At 35.8% G+C, this 20,004-nt stretch overlaps 1 protein-coding gene across 1 annotated transcript in view; it reads left to right on the forward strand.

Annotated features, from left to right (window-relative positions):
- ifih1 (interferon induced with helicase C domain 1) overlaps positions 1 to 20,004 on the forward strand; it is a 33,517-nt gene that overhangs the window by 860 nt on the left and 12,653 nt on the right. Inside the window, exons 2-7 of the mRNA XM_084122357.1 lie at positions 917 to 1,085; positions 4,510 to 4,692; positions 5,357 to 5,458; positions 11,347 to 11,540; positions 14,631 to 14,841; positions 16,498 to 16,715. Of these exons, the coding sequence (XP_083978483.1) occupies positions 917 to 1,085; positions 4,510 to 4,692; positions 5,357 to 5,458; positions 11,347 to 11,540; positions 14,631 to 14,841; positions 16,498 to 16,715 (1,077 nt within the window). The remainder of the gene's footprint in view (positions 1 to 916; positions 1,086 to 4,509; positions 4,693 to 5,356; positions 5,459 to 11,346; positions 11,541 to 14,630; positions 14,842 to 16,497; positions 16,716 to 20,004) is intronic.

Below are 20,004 nucleotides of genomic sequence, written 5' to 3' on the forward strand. Positions count from 1 at the left end.
TTGGACGGACAGTCAGACAGATAGATAGATAGATAGATAGATAGATAGATAGATAGATAGATAGATAGATAGTCAGACAGATAGATAGACAGACAGACAGACAGATAGATAGATAGTCAGACTGACAGACAGACAGACAGACAGACAGATAGATAGATAGATAGATAGATAGATAGATAGATAGTCAGTCAGACAGATAGATAGACAGACAGACAGACAGATAGATAGATAGATAGATAGATAGACAGACTGACAGACAGACAGACAGATAGATAGACAGACAGACAGACAGACAGATAGATAGTCAGACTGACAGATAGGCAGACTGACAGACAGATAGATAGATAGATAGATAGATAGATAGATAGTCAGACAGACAGACAGACAGATAGATCTATCTATCTATCTATCTATCGTTCTATCTATCTATCTGTCTGTCTGTCTGTCTGACTATCTGTCTGTCTGTCTGTCTGTCTGACTGATAGTCAGACAGACAGACAGACAGACAGATAGATAGATAGATAGATAGATAGATAGTCAGACAGACAGATAGACAGATAGATAGATAGATAGACATAGTCATGTAAAAAAACATTATCATCAGTAGAGGGCGCTATAAACCAAACAGAATGTTAATGCTAATGCTAACCCAATCTTAACAACTACCTTACTAACTATTAATAAGGAGTTTATGGAGGGAAAAGAGAATTGGACCCTAAACTAAAGTGTGACTCTAGACTGGAGCATATTACTGAGCTAACGTCCAAAACATCATCAATAATGACCCATATTGAGTTTAACTGACCTGCCTGTGTGTGTGTGTGTGTGTGTGTGTGTGTGTCTCAGTGTCTGTCCGAGCTTTCTCCTCTCACTCATATTAAATGCATTAACTATTTGTTCATTATTACTCCTGCAGATTATGAAAGCCACAGAGAATCTTGGGAACATAAACGGTGCTCGAGTGCTCCTCAAAAGGCTGGTGAAAAATGAAGTTGGCTGGTTCTCCAAATTCCTTCAGGCTCTGGAGGAGACGGAGCACCATGACCTCGTGCGCGAGCTGCGGGGAGAGCCGTGTAAAGAGGACGGTGAGGAACAAACCATCATACACAAGTGCTGCTTTCTCATCGAGCTGTCACATATGGAAAGCAATATTCAATTTGAAATATAATATGCAAAATGACAATGCAATATGTAAAACGGCAATGCATTTCTGTATTTATATTTACATTTTCCATTACATTTGTGCAACGTTGGTGCAAAATGAAAATTAAAAATCAATTATATAATTTACGTTTGCCATTTCATACCATTTCAGGATCTCCAACATTATTGGGTAGCTAATTATAGTTAATAGTAATAAGAATAAAGATAAGCATATGTGTATCAAACAATGAGAATATTTTATACAAAACGAAACCATCATTAACACAGTCCAGCATCAGACAACAGCAGCGCAGTATAATGTTCACACCAAACGGATGTCGACGCCTGATAATGCAGAAAATGATCCCAGATAATCCAACAACGCACTGGTTCTATCACCTGCAGACCATAATAATCTTCGGGAAACACTATAATTTCTCTGTTCACGCTCCACTTTTTCTGTTAGTGAATTTAACGCTCGTATCAGCTCTGCTACCACCGTGTGTCATTCCAACACCTCAAAACACATAACACACAGCCTATGTTTACCTGTTGCCGAGCCCCGCCTTCACGCAGTGATTGACAGGGTGGGTGGGGGCGGGGCCAACTTCACACAGTGATTGACAGGGTAGGAGGGGGCGGGGCCAACTTCACGCAGTGATTGACAGGGCAGGAGGGGGCGGGGCCAACTTCACGCAGTGATTGACAGGGTGGGTGGGGCGATGCCAACTTCACACAGTGATTGACAGGGCAGGAGGGGGCGGGGCCAACTTCACGCAGTGATTGACAGGGCAGGAGGGGGTGGGGCCAACTTCACGCAGTGACTGACTGGGTGGGGGCGGGGCCAACTTTACGCAATGATTGACAAGGCGGGAGGGGGCGGGGCCAACTTCACACAGTGATTGACCGGGCAGGAGGGGCGGGGCCAACTTCACGCAGTGATTGACAGGGCGGGTACGTGATCGGCTCGGAATGCATTTTCAATTTGCACATTGAATTTTGCTACATTCATTGCAGCACATTTAATGAAAATGCAATCGCAAGTGTCATAACTGTGAGCGTAAATGCAATTAAAAAAAAAAACATTTAAATGATCATTTTGCTACAGTTTTTGCTTGAACGTTAAACATATTTAATAATTTCTGTAATACACTTTCATTTTAATTTGCAACTTATGAAGCGTTAAAATATGTATTCAATTTACATGTATGTAAATTATATAATTGAATTATCATTTTCATTTTGCACCAAACGTTATAAAATGTACATTTAAATACAGAAATGCATTGCCATTTCACATTTTGCATTGTCATTTTGCAAATTACATTTCAAATTGAATATATACCCATATGCTTCCATAGTCACAGGCTCTCTTAGAAAAACAGTAGTTGGAAACCGGAAACCAGCAGAGGTCAAATGTCACTCTGTTGTTTAGACTACACATTTGTAGCCTGGAAACCCCACTGTTAGTTTCTGTATATCCAAACCAAATGAGCTCTTAAAGGGACAGTTCACCCAAAAATGAAAATTCTGTCATTAATTACTCACCCTCATGCCATCTAAGACTTTGTTCATCTTCAAAACACAAATGAAGATATTTGTAATGAAATCAGATCTTTCTGTCCCTCCATTGACAGCCACACAACACTTTGACGCTTCAAAAAGTTCATAAAGAGATCGTAAAACTAATACATATGAATTGAGCGGTTTAGTCCAAATTTTCTGAAGAGACTCGGATCATTTTATATGATAATCCGATTGAATTTAGGCTTTTATTCACATTTAAACACTGATCAGCGAACACGAAACTGTGAGAACAATCCTCATTGGTTCTTGCGGAAGCTCAGTTCATCAAAAAGATCTTCATTTGTGTCCTGAAGATGAACGAAAGTCTTACGGGTTTGGAACTACATGAGGGAGAGTAATTAATGACAGAAGTTTTAAAAAGATAGTAATTTTGAGATTGATTAACCAGAATATTGGCTGATTTTTTACATGTTCTTAAGAAACGTAGGGAAAAAACAATCTTAAGAAACCACTTTTTTTTTGTACTTTTGAGGAACGCTCAAATAATTGGTCGTATAGCAAATCTTCATGATCTTATAAATAAATCTTAGTTTATGTATTTTACTATTTACCAATTACGTTATCAAAATTGAAATTACAATACCGTTCAAAATATATATTTTTTTATATAAGAAATTTACGGTGGCCGAGAAGGGTCACAATATATTTCATTATGGCCCCCCTGGAAACATTTCCGTTGTGTCTTTGCAGTTTGCAATTCGTTTCCCTATTTGCTCATGCTGTGAATATTTGCAGCATACGTGATGTGAAATCGACAAAGTTGTTTATATGTAGTTGTTATAATAACTACTGAATATGTAGTTGTGGCGTTTGTATGTGTTGTGACCCTTCTCGGCCACCGTAGAAATGAATACTTTTATCCAGCAAGGACACATTAAATTGATCAAAAGTGACAGTAAAGACTTTTATAATGTTACAAAGATTTCTATTTCAAATAAATGTTACATCTTTCCATACATAAAATAATCCTGGCAAAAAAAAATATAACAGTTTCCACAAAAATATTAAGTAAAAATATGATGATAATAATAATAATAAGAAATGTTTCTTAAGCAGCAAATCATCATATTAGAATGATTTCTGAAGGATCATGTGACACTGAAGACTGGAGTAATGATGCTGAAAATTCAGCTTTGATCACATATTTTTAAATATATTGCAATAGAAAAGAGTTAGTTTAAATTGTAATAATATTTCACAATATTACAGTTTTTACAGTTTTTTGATCAAATAAATGCAGCATTAGTGAGCAGAAGAGACTTCTTTCAAAAACATAAACACATTTTGAACACTAGTGTGTTGTTAATGTTCTAATTTCGACTAAAGTAATGACGTCAGTAAGTACATTTTAGAGCATATCTAAACAAAAAGCATGAATTTGAGATTGATCTGAGTTTGTTTTTTGTTGCTTTTAAAAAAAAAAAAATCTCGATTCGCAGGGACAGATGATGCACAGGACATTTAACAATTCATTAGCACTTTATTTGACAGTCCTGTTCCCCATGTACATACTATGTACTTATTATAGTGATTACAATAACTAGGTACTAACCTTAAACCTACCCTTAACCCATGTAGTTACCTTATATTACCCAGTACTTTCTTAGGTAAGTACACTGTAAGTACACGTACTGTAAAGTAAAGTGCAACCAACAATTCTTTAGATAAGTGGCACGTTAGATTAATGCGGTGGAGTTTTAATGTTTTATTTTGACCATAATGGCATGTCGACATTGTTATCATGCATTACACTGATCTGATTACCTGTGTGTGTTACAGAGTCCATGTCAGTCGAGACGCACGAGCTCAGGACTGTTGAGGAGGGTGAACAGATGTGTTTAGCTCTCGCGAAGGAGACGGACCCGGTCATGAACGGCTCTGTGTCCGTTCTCTCCGCCAATAGCTCGCTTTTGTCAGAGGACCTGGACAGCAGCGTTCTGGATGCGTCTGCTGAAAACGAAGGTGCATATCTGAAGCTTTTCCTTTCACAAGACAAAAAAATAGTTGGGCAAACAGACAATTCTGGTATAAACTTGATCAACTACTCCTAATCTAGCTTTTGGTGTTGCTTTTGTTGTTGTTGGCTGTGTGAGGAAATCGCTCATCTATTGTGAGATGTGGATAAAAAGGCATCTGATAAAAGCATAAATGTGACCCTGGATCACAAAACCAGTCACATGTCGCATGGGTATATTTAGCCAACAATACATTGTGTATGGGTCAAAATTATCAAATTTTCTTTTATGCCAAAAATCATTAGGATATTAAGTAAAGATCATGTTCCATGAAGATATTTTGTAAATTTCCTACCGTAAAAATATATAAAACATTTATTTTTGTGAGTGAATGCAGCACAATCGTGAACATAAATGGACAACTTTAAAGGAGATTTTCTCAATGTTTCGATTTTTTTGCATTCTCAGATTCCAGATTTTCAATAGTTGTATCTCGGCCTAATATTGTCCTATCCTAACAAACCATGCATCAATGGAAAGATTATTTATTCAGCTTACAGATTATGTATAAATCTCAATTTCTAAAAATTGACCCATGTGACTGGTTTTGTGGTCCAGGGTCATACATGTAAACAAGCCAAACTAACAGCAGTGCATATATTCTCTCACAGATGTAGACATGTACAAAGGCCAGGAGGAAGAGGAAGGAGATCTCACAGAAGAAGGAGATCCCACAGAAGGAGGAGATCCCACAGAGGATGATGATCCGGCAGGTACAGTCAAATGACTTTCATCCAAACTGAAAGGGTGTAGGTTCACATCTAATGCTCTTGATTCCTCGCTTGCTCCAGTTTGGACAGTCCCAGCAATTAGTGTACTGTAAAAGATGGAAAAAAAAGAATTAGTTCAATTACAAACCACAGGGATTTAGTTTCTAGTTATGCCCATCTCAGAACTATTTCATGCTTGCTCTTATTAAGTGCAATCTCTAAAAACTTGACTTAAAGCCTTTATGTATAATGCATTATAGATTTTCAAGAATAATTGTAACCAAAGTTAAAATGCATTATAAGATTTGCAGATTCCTTGTTACATCTTAAATTAGTTGTTTGTCATGTGTTTTAATACATTATACTTTCTAAAGGTGTAACATAAATATTATAATGTATTATAACTGTGGTTACAATTATTCATGTTGCATTAATTATGCCTTTTGATGCACTTTATAATGCATTGTATGGTCTATACAATGCATTATAAAGTGCATCAAAAGGCATAATTAATGCATTAAACATGTTTATAATGCGTTATATATAAAGGCTTCAATTAAAGTGTTACCAAATATGCATTTAATTACTATACATTTCAAAATAAAAAATAAATAAAACATAAATAGACCAACATGAAGCAGGATGGATACTGAATCTGTGTGATCTGGCCATTTCAATTCAAATTCATAGGAATTACAAGCAATAAGGATTTTTTACCGACACTTTTCCAGTAAAGACGAACAATAGGAAAAGTCATGGATTAGTCAATTAGTAATTGAATTAAATGCCACAAAACCCTATTTAACAGAGTTATGAAAATTAACCCTGCTTTCATGTTTTTAATTGTACATTCAATCATTGTTTGAAAGGAAATAAGGCATCAAATCTCTTTACCCTTTGACATTTCAGCTTAGATCTTTTGTGCAATACATCTAATGACCCACAATCCAGCCCTCGTCTGAGAAACGTTCCCGCGAGCAATTAACTGTCAGGACATTTTTAAAGAGTTATTATTATAAAAGCGTATGGAAAAGAATGGCTTAGTTGTGTTCAGCGGCCTGATTCTCAGTGGTTCTGTTACGGCTCCACATGCGAGACGTCGCCCCTCGACCGCATAGCGTTCACCAGTCTCGTCTCCTCGAAAAAGTGTTAAATCACTGTCACATCCAGGGGATATTTCCACTCGCACGCCTGTTCCAGACCGAGGCCGGCCGCTAACAAGGGCATATTGAAGCGATCAAGAACGGGTCTGGTCGTGGTCTGCAGGAGAGAGAGGAAATGTGTGAGAGGAGTGAATATGAATATGCAAAAGTATTGAGTATTGAGACAGGAAGGCTTAATAAAAAGGAGGTTTAGGTAAAACACTCATGATATTGCTAGCATGATCATTGCAAATATACCGTATTTTCCGCACTATAAGGCGCACCGGATTATAAGGCGCACCTTCAATGAATGGCCTATTTTAGAACTGTTTTCATATATAGGGCGCACCGGATTATAAGGCGCATAGAATAGAAGATACTGCAGTCAAACGTTTGACTGGGTTTGCGTTATGCAGTGGTCACCAACCTTTTCAAGCCTAAGATCACATCCAAAGTCCAAATGTAAACCAAGATACCTTGTTTATACTCGACGCGTCCGCATGAGCGCGAAGGTAATAAAAAACTAATATCCGTCTGCTCGGGGAGATTCGGTTTAACAGCGCGCGCGCCTCCGCATCCGAAGATGCACGACTTTGAGCCGAATCTGCCCGAGCAGACGGATATTAGTACATCTCATCACACCGGCACCCAGTTTGCGCGTCTAAATCAGTTGTATGGTCTGGTGTTCAGTCTAAAACAAAACAGTTGGGTCAAGTATAAATGCCTCGTCTGTTTGGGGAGGTGCGCGCGCAGTCAGCGGAGGCTCGCGCTCCGGTGCCAGGCGAAAGTATTAACAAGGTTTAAGTCAGCGGTTGTTTAACAGACGTTAACATAAAGCGCCAGATCCATATATAAGGCGCTCCGGATTATAAGGCGCACTGTCGTTTTTTGAAAAAATTAAAGGCTTTTAAGTGCGCCTTATAGTGCGGGAAATACGGTACATGCAATACATCCATGAGCCATAGTATTGCTTCAAATATGCATTGCAAAGAAAAATAAGCATGTAAAAACTGATGCACACTCACTAAAAACTTCATATTAGAATGATTTCTGAAGGATCATGTGACTCTGAAGACTGGAGTAATGATGCTGAAAATTCAGCTTTGATCACAGGAATATATTACATTTTAAAATATAGAAACCAGTTATTTTCAATTGTAATAATATATCGTAAGTAAATGCAGCTTTGCAGCTTCTAATATTCATGTTTTACCATTTCATTCACAGCAGAGGAATACCAGGATAGATGTGATTTTTACACACATTTTACTTATTTGTTTAGTGCATTCTATCCTCCTGCCAAAAATGCTATTAGCTTAACCAGCAGTGATCGTACATGCTCATAAAAGCAACTCGTCCAGATCGATGACTTCTCTAGGAATGCCATATTGTCGGAGAATTATAAACACTAAGTTTCCTGTTAGCATGTACTGTAAAAAAACAAAATGAGTCGCACCAACCAACATCCACTACAGTGGCACAGACCAGTACCATTCAGAAAGAATTTCAATTCAGGGGGAGAGAAAGAAAAATGTCTGGCTGAAATTATGAAGTGCTCCCCTTTTTTATCATCCTCGTGCCCTTGTCCAGGAGTTTTCCCTGGAAACAGGGAGCAGGGGAATGTTTTAATGAATGTTGCTGAGCTGGTCATTATCAGTGAACTAGAATCAGGAACCACCAGTTCCTATTGCTCATCATTATAAATGAATGAGCAAAGCTTCCTCTGGTGCAATGTGTAAAATTGCATTGAACTGTGGTCTATTTGCAGATCAAGTTTCTTTGACATCAGTTTAGGAAAATTGTAAAAATTCTAAATAAATTGTGCAACATCGCAAACGTATGCATTACAAAATTGCATACTTCTGCCTTCTAAAATAGGTTGGGCATAAGAGGAACTGAGCAGTTTTCTGGCTAGCTTACATTTAATCTTAAATTATGTGTCATCAGATTGAAGGGTCACATTTTTGGTGATAAATTTTCCCAGTGCTTTAGCACATGTGATTGTAGTCAGTCACTGTATATTATGTTTATAGACATTTTTGAGTAATGTGTTTATGTGTGCTTGTGTGTTACAATCAATATGTTTGAAATTTAAAATTTTGGTAACACTTTATTTTGATGGTTTGAACATTCTGTTGACTATGCAACTTTGCAACTACATGTCAACATGAGTTGTTTAGTGCATTAGATTATTTACTCCATAAAGTCACATTCAGGGAGGATGGGAAAGAAAAATCATTCAAACATATTTGTATGACTCTCACATTTCTCATTAAATTCTCCTGCTCCGTCCACAACTCTAAACTCTTACTATACATGTTCAAATGTCTGGGGTCGGACAGATTTTTTTATGCATTTGAAAGAAGGCTCACCAAAGCTGCATTTATTTGATTAAAAAAATGTATGTATTATTACAATTTAAAATAACTTTTCTATGTGAATATATGTTGAAATGTAATTTATTCCTGTGATCAAAGCTGAATTTTCAGCATCATTACTCCAGTCTTCAGTGTCACATGATCCTTCAGAAATCACTCTAATATGATGATTTGATGCTCAAGAAATATTTATGATTATTATTTATCAATGTTGAAAACAGTTGTGCCGCTTCATATTCTTTGATGAATAGAAACTCAAAAGAACAGGATTCATTTGACATAGAAGCCTTTAGTAATACTGTCTTTAGTTACACTTTTGTTCGATTTATCGCATCACTGCTAAACAAAAGTATTAATGTCTTAAAAAAACAACAACATACTGACCCCAAACTTTTGAACAGTAGTGTACGCAACAACCGTCTCATTTGTGTCCGTTTTAGTAGAAACATCAGGGATAAAAGTCGATACTTGCATAACACAACTGAGAAACCCATTAAGCGTCTCGAGTTCTAAAAGAAAAACATTCAAGCAATAAAATGTTGCTCCCGGGAACCTGATTTGTTGCTTCCTTGTTTCCTTCTTATGTAATGAATTCCCTAAACAAAAAAGCGTTTCATAAATCAAATGATCAGCTTGGACGGGGTCGGCACTGCCTGCGAGCTTGACCTAATATTGAATGATAAATTCAATACGATTCACAATTTAATGCATTCCTCTTGTTATTTATCACTCTTTTTGCCTCGCTATAACACGTTGATTATGAATGATGACCTCTCTGATTAAAACACTCTCCAAGAGCTTGCATGTGGATTAACCTTGTCAAATACTATAAATGAGGGTGTCTTTAGATATAAAAGGACACAGAGTTCAAGGGATGTTCAGAACTACTGTAGTTTATCACTACATTTCAGTTTTGCTCTGATTCCCAATGTTAATGTGAAATTACAAGTTAATGCAGTATGATTGCTAAAATCTCACTCGAGAGCTTTTCAAACGTGACGTCAGTTTCTAGGCAAATGTAAAAGACTGATGACTGTAAATATACATTTTTTTAATTTCACAGGTAAAGTTCTGTTGAACATTACTTGTATAAGATCAGAGAGTATCTTCAACTAAACCAGAAGGGTTTGAGTTTAAAGACTTTTGTTGCATTCTTTTCATTACAATTAAACATATTTACCCCTCAAAATACTGTAATACTGTACAACAAATAGCACCATATGAATGCTTTATGATTGAAATAATATAAATTAGCATAAAATATTTCTTGTTAAATATGTTCTTTTGCTATGGGTTCCCTCTGGAATTTATTTGTAAAGTAAATTATAAAAAAGTAATTTTTTCCACAGACAGTATTTTACTTAGAAATCCAAAAACGGGCATTATAAAAATCCATAGGATAATCCATAAATACAAAAGAACCCATGTCTTTAAATTCTCTTCTGGTTTTTTGGATTATAACCTAAACAATTATACATATATATTGTGGGTGTGCTTTAAAAACATTACAAGTTGCTAAATAAAGACTTGCAACTACTACAAGGATTTAAGTGTACATACTGAACTAATTGGACTGATATGGATATATATATATATATATATATATAATAAATAAATAAATATTGGTATATTTTTTTCATTATTTTATATATTTAATATTATATATAAATATAAATATATATATATATATATATATATATATATATATATATATAAAATAATATATATATATATATATATATATATATATATATATATATAAAATAATATATATATATATATATATATATATATATATATATATATATATATATATATAAAATATTAAATATACACTTATATATATATTAAAAAAATTATATATATATATATATATATATATATATATATATATATATATATATATATATATATATATAATTTTTTTTATCTATTGTTTTATATATATATATATATATATATATATATATATATATATATATATATATATATATATATATATACACACAATTTGAATAATATTAATTATATATAAAATAATGGAAAAAAAATCTCACAAAAACAGATTGCAAAGTTCCTAGTGTTAATTTAATAAAAAATATATATATTTCAATGTTTTTTTTTAATTTGGGGGTTAAACATAGCACACATGTTCTTCACAGGTTTTGTGAGGCTTATAGACAGTCTGAATGAGCTTTAGAGTGGCTGACTTCATAAACAACAGTGTTATTTTAACTAGCAAGGGATAAAGAAAACACAGCTGTAATTGCAATAACTGAACCTCCGTCCGCCCCACGAGACGCGAGAATCAGAATCCTTCCTCTGACCTGAAGGCAAACGCAACTCTTCACTGTCTCTCTCTCTCTCTCAGCGAGCAAGAGGACAATTGAACTGAGGGACTATCAGATGGAGGTGGCGAGACCAGCTCTGGAGGAAAACAACATCATCATCTGCCTCCCGACAGGAAGTGGTAAAACCAGGGTCGCTGTGTACATCACTAAAGAACATTTGGAGAGGAAGAAGCAGATGGGACAACCGGGGAAAGTCGTCGTTCTGGTCAACAAGGTGCTTCACTTCCACTGCCATCCATCAACTACAAATATGACAAATTCACCAGTCAATATTACAAATAGTAAAACATTATTAGGTGTAATAATTAAAAAAAATACCATATCTGATTCATTCTGCTGCTATTAAAACAGATCTTAACTAATGAGATAGGGTTTCGGAGATCTCAGTGTCTCAGACAGAGCTCAGATTTGCCCATATTTATTTGTTTTATAAAAAAAAAAATCAAACATTTCTCATCATAATCTTTAAAGATCAAATTATTTGGTACCAAAATTAATTCCACAGCCATAAACTCTCACTAGGCGTGTTTCCATTACAGATTTGCGCAAAACTTTTGCAATTTTTTTTAAATATCGAAAAAAATTATTGCGAAATGACGGCGTTTCCATTAACCGATGTTATGCGACTAAAACGTCATTTTTTTCCTCTCGCGATAAATCATTCCAAAAATCATGGCGACAGACGTTGGTAGGTTTATATATATCTCAGCCACCGCACAAGACATTATTATTAATGGAAGGAGACGTATGTGTGTTATCCAATCATTAATGGCAAGGAAAAACCCTTATACTTGAGAGCGTTATATATATGAGGTGTTTCTGGGTGTTTCTCCCTCATTTCTGCTTCGAGGTCTTGATTGTGGCATTTCTTTGAGGTTTAGAATCCAGTATTCCTGTAATTCTTTTGTCTTTTATGAATTTAATAAAGAGCTCTGTCTCGTATTCTGTCCAAACACACCGCGTCATCTACGTCAGGTGACCTGGAAATGTGCAAAAACTGTTTCCATTGCAGTTCTGCGAAATATTTCTTTTTCGAATTGCCTGAAAAACACCTCATGCGAGCGTAAAAACTTTTTTGTGATAAATGGGAAATTGACGCGTTTCCACTGTTTGTCAACAATTGTCTCATTTGAGTCTATTTTTAGAATTTTTAGAGAAACATCTGAGACAAAGTTGATACTTCTGAGCTAAAAAAGAGCAACTTCTGAGAAACAACACTGTCCTCCGCCCAGCTGTACGAGTGATGAGTTCAACAGGCGCCGAACTGAAGTCTCTGCAAACAGAAAAACAGAAATGAGATGATGTTTTTGAGTGTTTGCTGTAGGAGCAGAGGGACTTTTTATCCTGCTGAATCATAAAACTTCATTAACCATGTTAAAAGATCCTCATCAGCAAAAGTGTGGTGCAAACCTACAACTCAGCATCTCGGTTGGTCCAGACTTCCTGTGAACGGCCAGTTCCCTGCAGAGAAATAGCAGACATTTAAAGTGAAATCACCCACAAAAAAATGCCATGCAATGCCCTTGTGACCACCAAGAAAACCTTAGCAGCCGCCTAATAAACGGGATAATGTATGACCAGACACTTTTTTGTGGTAACAACCAGATGGATGTATATCATCCCAGTTATTATATGATTACTTGCCATTATTTGAGAAGAAACCGTTTTAAAATCTGACCTGTTTATTATCTTATAATCCATTACAGTACATTCAATAACTGAGAATGATGATAATGATAAAAATAATAATAATTAGAATAATATTAATAATAATAATAATTGTTTGAATGAAATAACCGAGAGCACGTCCACAATGTTTTTTATTTTATTTGACCTTTATTTAACCAGAAAAATCTCTTTCACAGGAGAGTCCTGGCCAAGAATGGACAGCAGTTACAGTCACAACTTACAGGTTGAAACAACAAATATACAATTAAAACACTTAAAAACAATTGCACATCAATGAGTCTTCTTCGAGTGACCGAATAATAGATTTAAAATGTTTGTAATTTCAATTTCGTTTGGAGTAAATTCCATTCAAATGGAGCTGCGTACATAAAAGCCCTTTTCCCTGTTCAGTTCTTACAAATGGAACAGAGAGAGTAAAACAATTATCAGACCGGAGGGAATATTTCCCAACACTTTTCTTTTGAATTAGACAACCTAGATACAAAGGCAACAACCCCAGAATAGTTTTATAAATTTGGTAATTTTTCTTCTAATAGACAAAGATGGCCAGGCTACTCTATTATACAGTATACAATGATGAGTTAAAGGTTTACAATCTGATATAAATCTTAAAGTGCTGTGATAAACAGCATCCAAAGAAGAAAGAAGTTGAGAGGAAGCAAATGCGAGACACATGAAAGAAATGCCAGACTCAAATATCCGTTATTGGGGAACAGCTGACCTCAGAATGTCACGACTGACCAGTCAGAATCCAGCATTTCCATTAATTTTCTCCATAGGGAAATTGATTTTGAACAATAACTCATAACCCTTTAAAGACAGCCCTACTGTGAGCTACGAGGTTGTTAATCGATGGTATTTGCTTCTGCTGAAGCGTCAGCCCGCATTATTTCAGCTTAATTTTAAAATAATTGTGTTTAACAGTGGAATTCCTGGTGAAAAACTACATTACCCATAATGCTGCACAGAAAATTACACCAATCAGAGAGTCGAAAAAAGCAACGCGCTCCAAAAGAGCTCTTTAGCTCCGCCCACTCCCATGAAGCTGATCGAATGATCGAGTCGATCTCCATACGCTCTCAAAATACTGAAATGTTTGTATATATATATATATATATATATATATATATATATATATATATATATATATATATATATATATATGCATATTTTGCAACAAACAAAATATATAGTTTTTAACATATAATCAACATTTGAAAATGAGTGGTTTTATATTTCACCATCATTTTTAGTTCGATTATGCTGTTCGCAATGCTGCATGGGATTTTAGTTCTTTCCCTCACTAAAGCCGTTAAGTTCGCGGTCTTGTATCTTTGTCTGATTATCACAAACTTTTTTGCTTCAAATCAAATGTTCAATGTTATGATTCACCTCGTCGCTGATTGGCTTATAACTCGTTATTGAAGACTTTTTTAAAATCCCTATGGGAAAAATGAATGAAAAATATACTTCCGGAACTAGCGCTGCTGAAAAAGGGGGCGGGGCACTGTTGCACTCTATCGGTGAACAGCTGACCTTCGGAATGTCGCAACTGACCAATCAGAATCCAGCGTTTCAGAGAGCCGTGTAATAATGCTAAATAACTTGTTTCCAGGTTCCCCTGGTCGAGCAGCACTACAAGGCCGAGTTCGGGCGGTTTCTGAAGCACCAATACTCAGTCGAGCGAGTCAGCGGAGCCTCGCAGCTCAAAATCTCCTTCCCACAAATCATAGAGCAAAATGACATCATCATCTGCACAGCACAGATCCTGGAAAACTCTTTAGCCAAAGACAAGAACGGCGACGAGGACGGGATCAAGTTATCACGTAAGGTCACATTCCCCTTCACTCCCATGCATTAAACAGAATTATTTCAAGACTTTCAGGGAGTCAGAGTCCAGTCAAATGGGTTCACCTTCTGTTAGATGTTGAAAAGAGACCAAAGCTCCTCCTCTGAGGTTTCATGTGACAGTGTTTTTCCCCATCAGTCTTTGCTGGCAGATTCAGCTCTCCTGTGAGTCTCTCTGGCAGCGTCCACCGCAAGGTGGGATTCCTCCTTTGTGGCATATGCTGTTTGTTGATCCCCCCCCCCCTCGTTTTACTCTTAAACCCTTTATTTATTTATTTATTTTGGTCCATGGGCCACACGTCTGGCTGATCAAATTCAGTGGAGATTTGCTGTCATTTTCATAGTTTCTGAGCCCACTCCAGCCCTCAGGGGCCAAACAGGCAGCGCCTTTAAAGTCTGGTTTGTAAAACGTGGCCACATCACCCACCGCCTCTGTCAGTGTGTGAAATGCAGACTTTTTTTTTCCTTCTTCCCAAAGTCCCCTGGGAGCGCCGGAAGGCGGAACAAAAACTGTAAACTTAGCCGGTGAGAATGGACTGGAGGTTTACAGCACTCGCCTTTGTAGATTAGAAACACATGCTAGGAAAAAAAATGACCAAGAGCTTTTGCTATTCGTATGAAAGCACCATGAACAATGTATTATTAACATGTGTTATACTGTATATATATTGAACATTCTGCCTCATGTCATTCCAAACCTCTGTGATGTTCTTACTTCTTTGGAACAAAATGATGTTCTGAAAAACTGTGTTGTTTGGACCCCATTGACTTTCATTGTATGGACAAAAAACAAAACATTTCTCAAAAAAAATCTTCTTTTATGTTTCATGGACAAAGGAAAGTTGTACAAGTATGGCGTTTGGAAATGACATGAGGATGATTAGGCTAAGACAGGTGTATAGGTAAAAATGTTAACTAATGGATAGCACTATATTTTCCCCAGTTAAATAAGGCAATTTTTGTATTACGAGTGTTCTGAAATATTATGTTTAAATACGTAAATCTAAATAATTACATGTACTAATTTGCACCAGAACAGAAATCTGAACATTGGATAAAGCAGGTTTAAAAATTCTCGTTTAATTCTCCTGACACATTCATGTTAAAGGCTTTTTGATATCTCTTTTTATCACTCCATAAATCAGAAAATACTGTCAACAAAAATACTGAAAAAAAGAAGATTTTTTTTTACAATGTTGCATAAACCAGGCAAAAGATATGAACTTCAGAATTGAGATAAGAATAAAAGTGGAAAGTTTGGTGTATGTTAGTGATACTTAAGTAAAAATTTCTGGTTTAGTGCAAGTAAAAAAAAAAAAAAAAAAAACTCATTTTGAGAAAATGGCCTTTAAATATATGCATATAATTGAAATCTACAGAAACACAAATAGTGTAATAAACTTAACATTTAAATATGTATTTTGAAGAACTACAATGAAGAACATCTGTATTTTGGATGTTTTCTTTCCACTTGTCTAAAAGAAGTAATGGAAGTAAAAGTTCAAATAACTATTGCACTAGAAGGACATTCATTATTTTAAAGAATATTTTAAATCGAATATATTTATGGTAAATATGAATTGAACTGAATAGATTCTGATTTTCACTGCTTTTTCAAATCCTTGCACTTACAGAGTTCACCCTGATGGTCATTGACGAATGCCACCACACGAAGAAGGGTAACGCGTACAACCACATCATGATCCGCTACCTGAAGCAGAAACACAAGAACCAGCTCCTGAAGAAGCAGGGCAAGAGTCCGGTCCCGATCCCTCAGATCCTGGGTCTGACGGCTTCACCTGGTGTGGGCGGAGCGATGAACCAGGTGATGGCCGAGCAACACATCCTCAAGGTACAGCACCATCTGTGTCACTCATCTGCTTCTCAATCTACAGTGACAGAGCAAAGAAATGTAAGCTTTAAAATGTAAGTGATGAAAGAGAATGACTAGGTGACATGAAAAAAGAAAAAAACAATAGACAGGCAACATCTTTTCATTGTACAATATACACCATGACCAGTGCATTTTTGAAATACACTATCGGTCAAAAGTGCAATTTATTCCTGTGATCAAAGCTGAATTTTCAGCATCATTACTCCAGTCTTCAGTGTCACATGATCCTTCAGAAATCATTCTAAGATCATTTCATATTATCAATGTTGAAAACTGTTTTTTTATACAGCGGGGGAAATAAGTATTGAACACGTCATCATTTTTCTCAGTAAATATATTTCCAAAGGTGCTATTGACATGATATTTTCACCAGATGTTGGTAACAACCCAAGTAAGCCATACATACAAAGAAACAAACAAAAATAAGTTCAGAAATTAAGTTATGTGTAATAATGTGAAATGACACAGGGAAAAAGTATTGAAAACAAGAAGGAGGCGCAAAAAGGCATGGAAAGCCAAGACAACTGCTGAAAACTTACAGTAAATAAAAAGCAATCCAGCCCCCTGTCAGTGGAAATTAATAACAGCTGGTTCAGTCCCAAATGATGGCCTACAAAAAGGTCTCATTGCCAAGGTGTCACACAAGACACATCTCATGATGGGTAAAAGCGAAGAGCTGTCTCAAGACCTTCGCAACCTAATTGTTGCAAAACATAATGATGGCATTGGTTATAGGCGCCATCCTAAGCTTCTGAATGGTCCAGTGAGCACTTTTGGGGCCATAATACGGAAGTGGAAAGACAATAATTTCACCATAAATTTGCCTCGACCAGTGCTCCTCGCAAGATTTCTGATAGAGGAGTGAAAAGAATAATCAGAAGAGTTGTCCAAGAGCCAACACCAAGTTGTATGGTGTTTTTAGGGTAATGTGCACTGCCATTTCTCCTCCAAATATGGTGTGTATTATGGCATCCAAACAGTTCAATTTTGCTCTCATGTGACCACACTCTATTCTCCCAGTATTTCACTGGCTTTTCCAAATGTTGTGCAGCAAACTTTAAATGAGCTTCAACATGCTTTTTTCTTCAGTAATGGAGTCTTGCGTGGTGAGCGTGCATACAGGCCATGGCGGTGGAGTGCATTACTTACTGTTTTCTTTGAGACAACAGTACCTGCTATCTGCAGGTCTTTTTGAAGCTCTCCACAAGTGATACTTGGCTCTTGGACAACTCTTCTGATTATTCTTTTCACTCCTCTATCAGAAATCTTGCGAGGAGCACTGGTCGAGGCAAATTTATGGTGAAATTATTGTCTTTCCACTTCCGTATTATGGCCCCAAAAGTGCTCACTGGACCATTCAGAAGCTTAGAATGGCGCCTATAACCAGTGCCATCATTATGTTTTGCAACAATTAGGTTGCGAAGGTCTTGAGACAGCTCTTTGCTTTTACCCATCATGAGATGTGTCTTGTGTGACACCTTGGCAATGAGACCTTTTTGTAGGCCATCATTTGGGACTGAACCAGCTGTTATTAATTTCCACTGACAGGGGGCTGGATTGCTTTTTATTTACTGTAAGTTCTCAGCAGTTGTCTTGGCTTTCCATGCCTTTTTGCGCCTCCCTTTCTTCATGTGTTCAATACTTTTTCCCTGTGTCATTTCACATTATTACACATAACATTATTACACATACACACCAACATCTGGTGAAAATTTCATGTCAATAGCACCTTTGGAAATATATTTACTGAGAAAAATGATGACGTGTTCAATACTTATTTCCCCCGCTGTATATATATATATATATATATAATAAAATGTTCTTTTATTCAGCATCAGCACATTAAATTGTTCAAAATAGACAGTAAAGACATTTATGAAATTAATAAATATTACAAAAAAGTTATATTAATAACAAATGTTGTTCTTTTGAACTTTCTATTCATCAAAGATATTAAGCAGAGCAACTGTTTATCATTAATAATAATAATAAGAAATGTTTCTTTGCCACCAAATAAGTGTATTAGACTGATTTATGTTCACCTTTATGTATACTTCTAATTATTTTTTTAAAGAAATTAATACTTTTATTCAGCAATGATGCATTAAATTGGTCAAATGTTAAACATTGATAATGTTTCTAAAGATTTCTATTTCAAAGATGAAGCAGCACAGCGGTTTTCAATATTGATAATAACTATTGTTTCATACTAGAATGATTTCTGAAGGATCATGTGACACTGAAGACTGGAGTAATGATGCTGAAAATTCAGCTTTACATCAAGGGAGTAAAATTTTACAATATATCCACATAGAAAACAGTTCTTTTAATTTTAATAATATTATTTCAAAATATTACTGTTTGCTGTATTTTTAATTAAATCAATTCAGCCTTGATGAGCATAATGTTTCCAAAACATTTTTTTAAAAATCTTACCATCCCCCCAAACTTATAAAATAGTATAGTTCCTAAAAAGTTCTAAAAGAAGCTTTAATGGAATTATTAAGGAACTGGAATCATTAAGTGGGAGCCGATTTGTTACATTTGTAAAAAAAAGAAGGAAAAAAAAGAAAGAAAAAAAAAGTTCCCATGCCTACAGCGATTTGCTGGTTTTGAGTGCAAGCGTGCACAAATCCTTATGTAATGCCTTCAGAACACACACTTTTACTGTCATAAACAAATAACCTTTTGGCTTTACTTCAAAAAATACTTCAAAAAATAAAAAAACATCTTTTCCTTCCTTTCTCACATCAGATCTTTCCTAACTGTTTTTCTCTAATCGGACTTTTCCACATGCATGCACACACACCCTCCTCTCCCACATCTCTTACTGTTTGTCCACCGCAAAGCTGTTTCCAATGTTCCTCAGCCATAAACCTCTGCATGCCTTTCATGAAAGAGAATCAGCCTGAACCTCGATTACCCCGCTGGTCTGCTTTACCACCAATCTTTATGACAACTCCACCAGAGCGCCAAGAGAAACTCTTCTGCGTTCGTTTCTCAGTGCTGGAAAACGAGAATCGAGAATCATTTTCAAGATGATTTTAACAGTTACTAAACATATGCATTTGTCCATCAATGCGGAACAACAAACATTTTATTACTTTATTTTACAGTATGTGTACTTACCTAAGAAAGTACTGGTTAATATAAGGTAACTACATGGGTTAATGTTAGGTTTAGGTTCAGGGTTAGTACCTAGTTATTGTAATTACTAATAAGTACATAGTATGTATATGGGGAACAG

This window comes from Abramis brama, assembly GCF_963993115.1.
Source record: "Abramis brama genome assembly, chromosome: 8".
Taxonomy (NCBI): Eukaryota; Metazoa; Chordata; class Actinopteri; order Cypriniformes; family Leuciscidae; genus Abramis; species Abramis brama.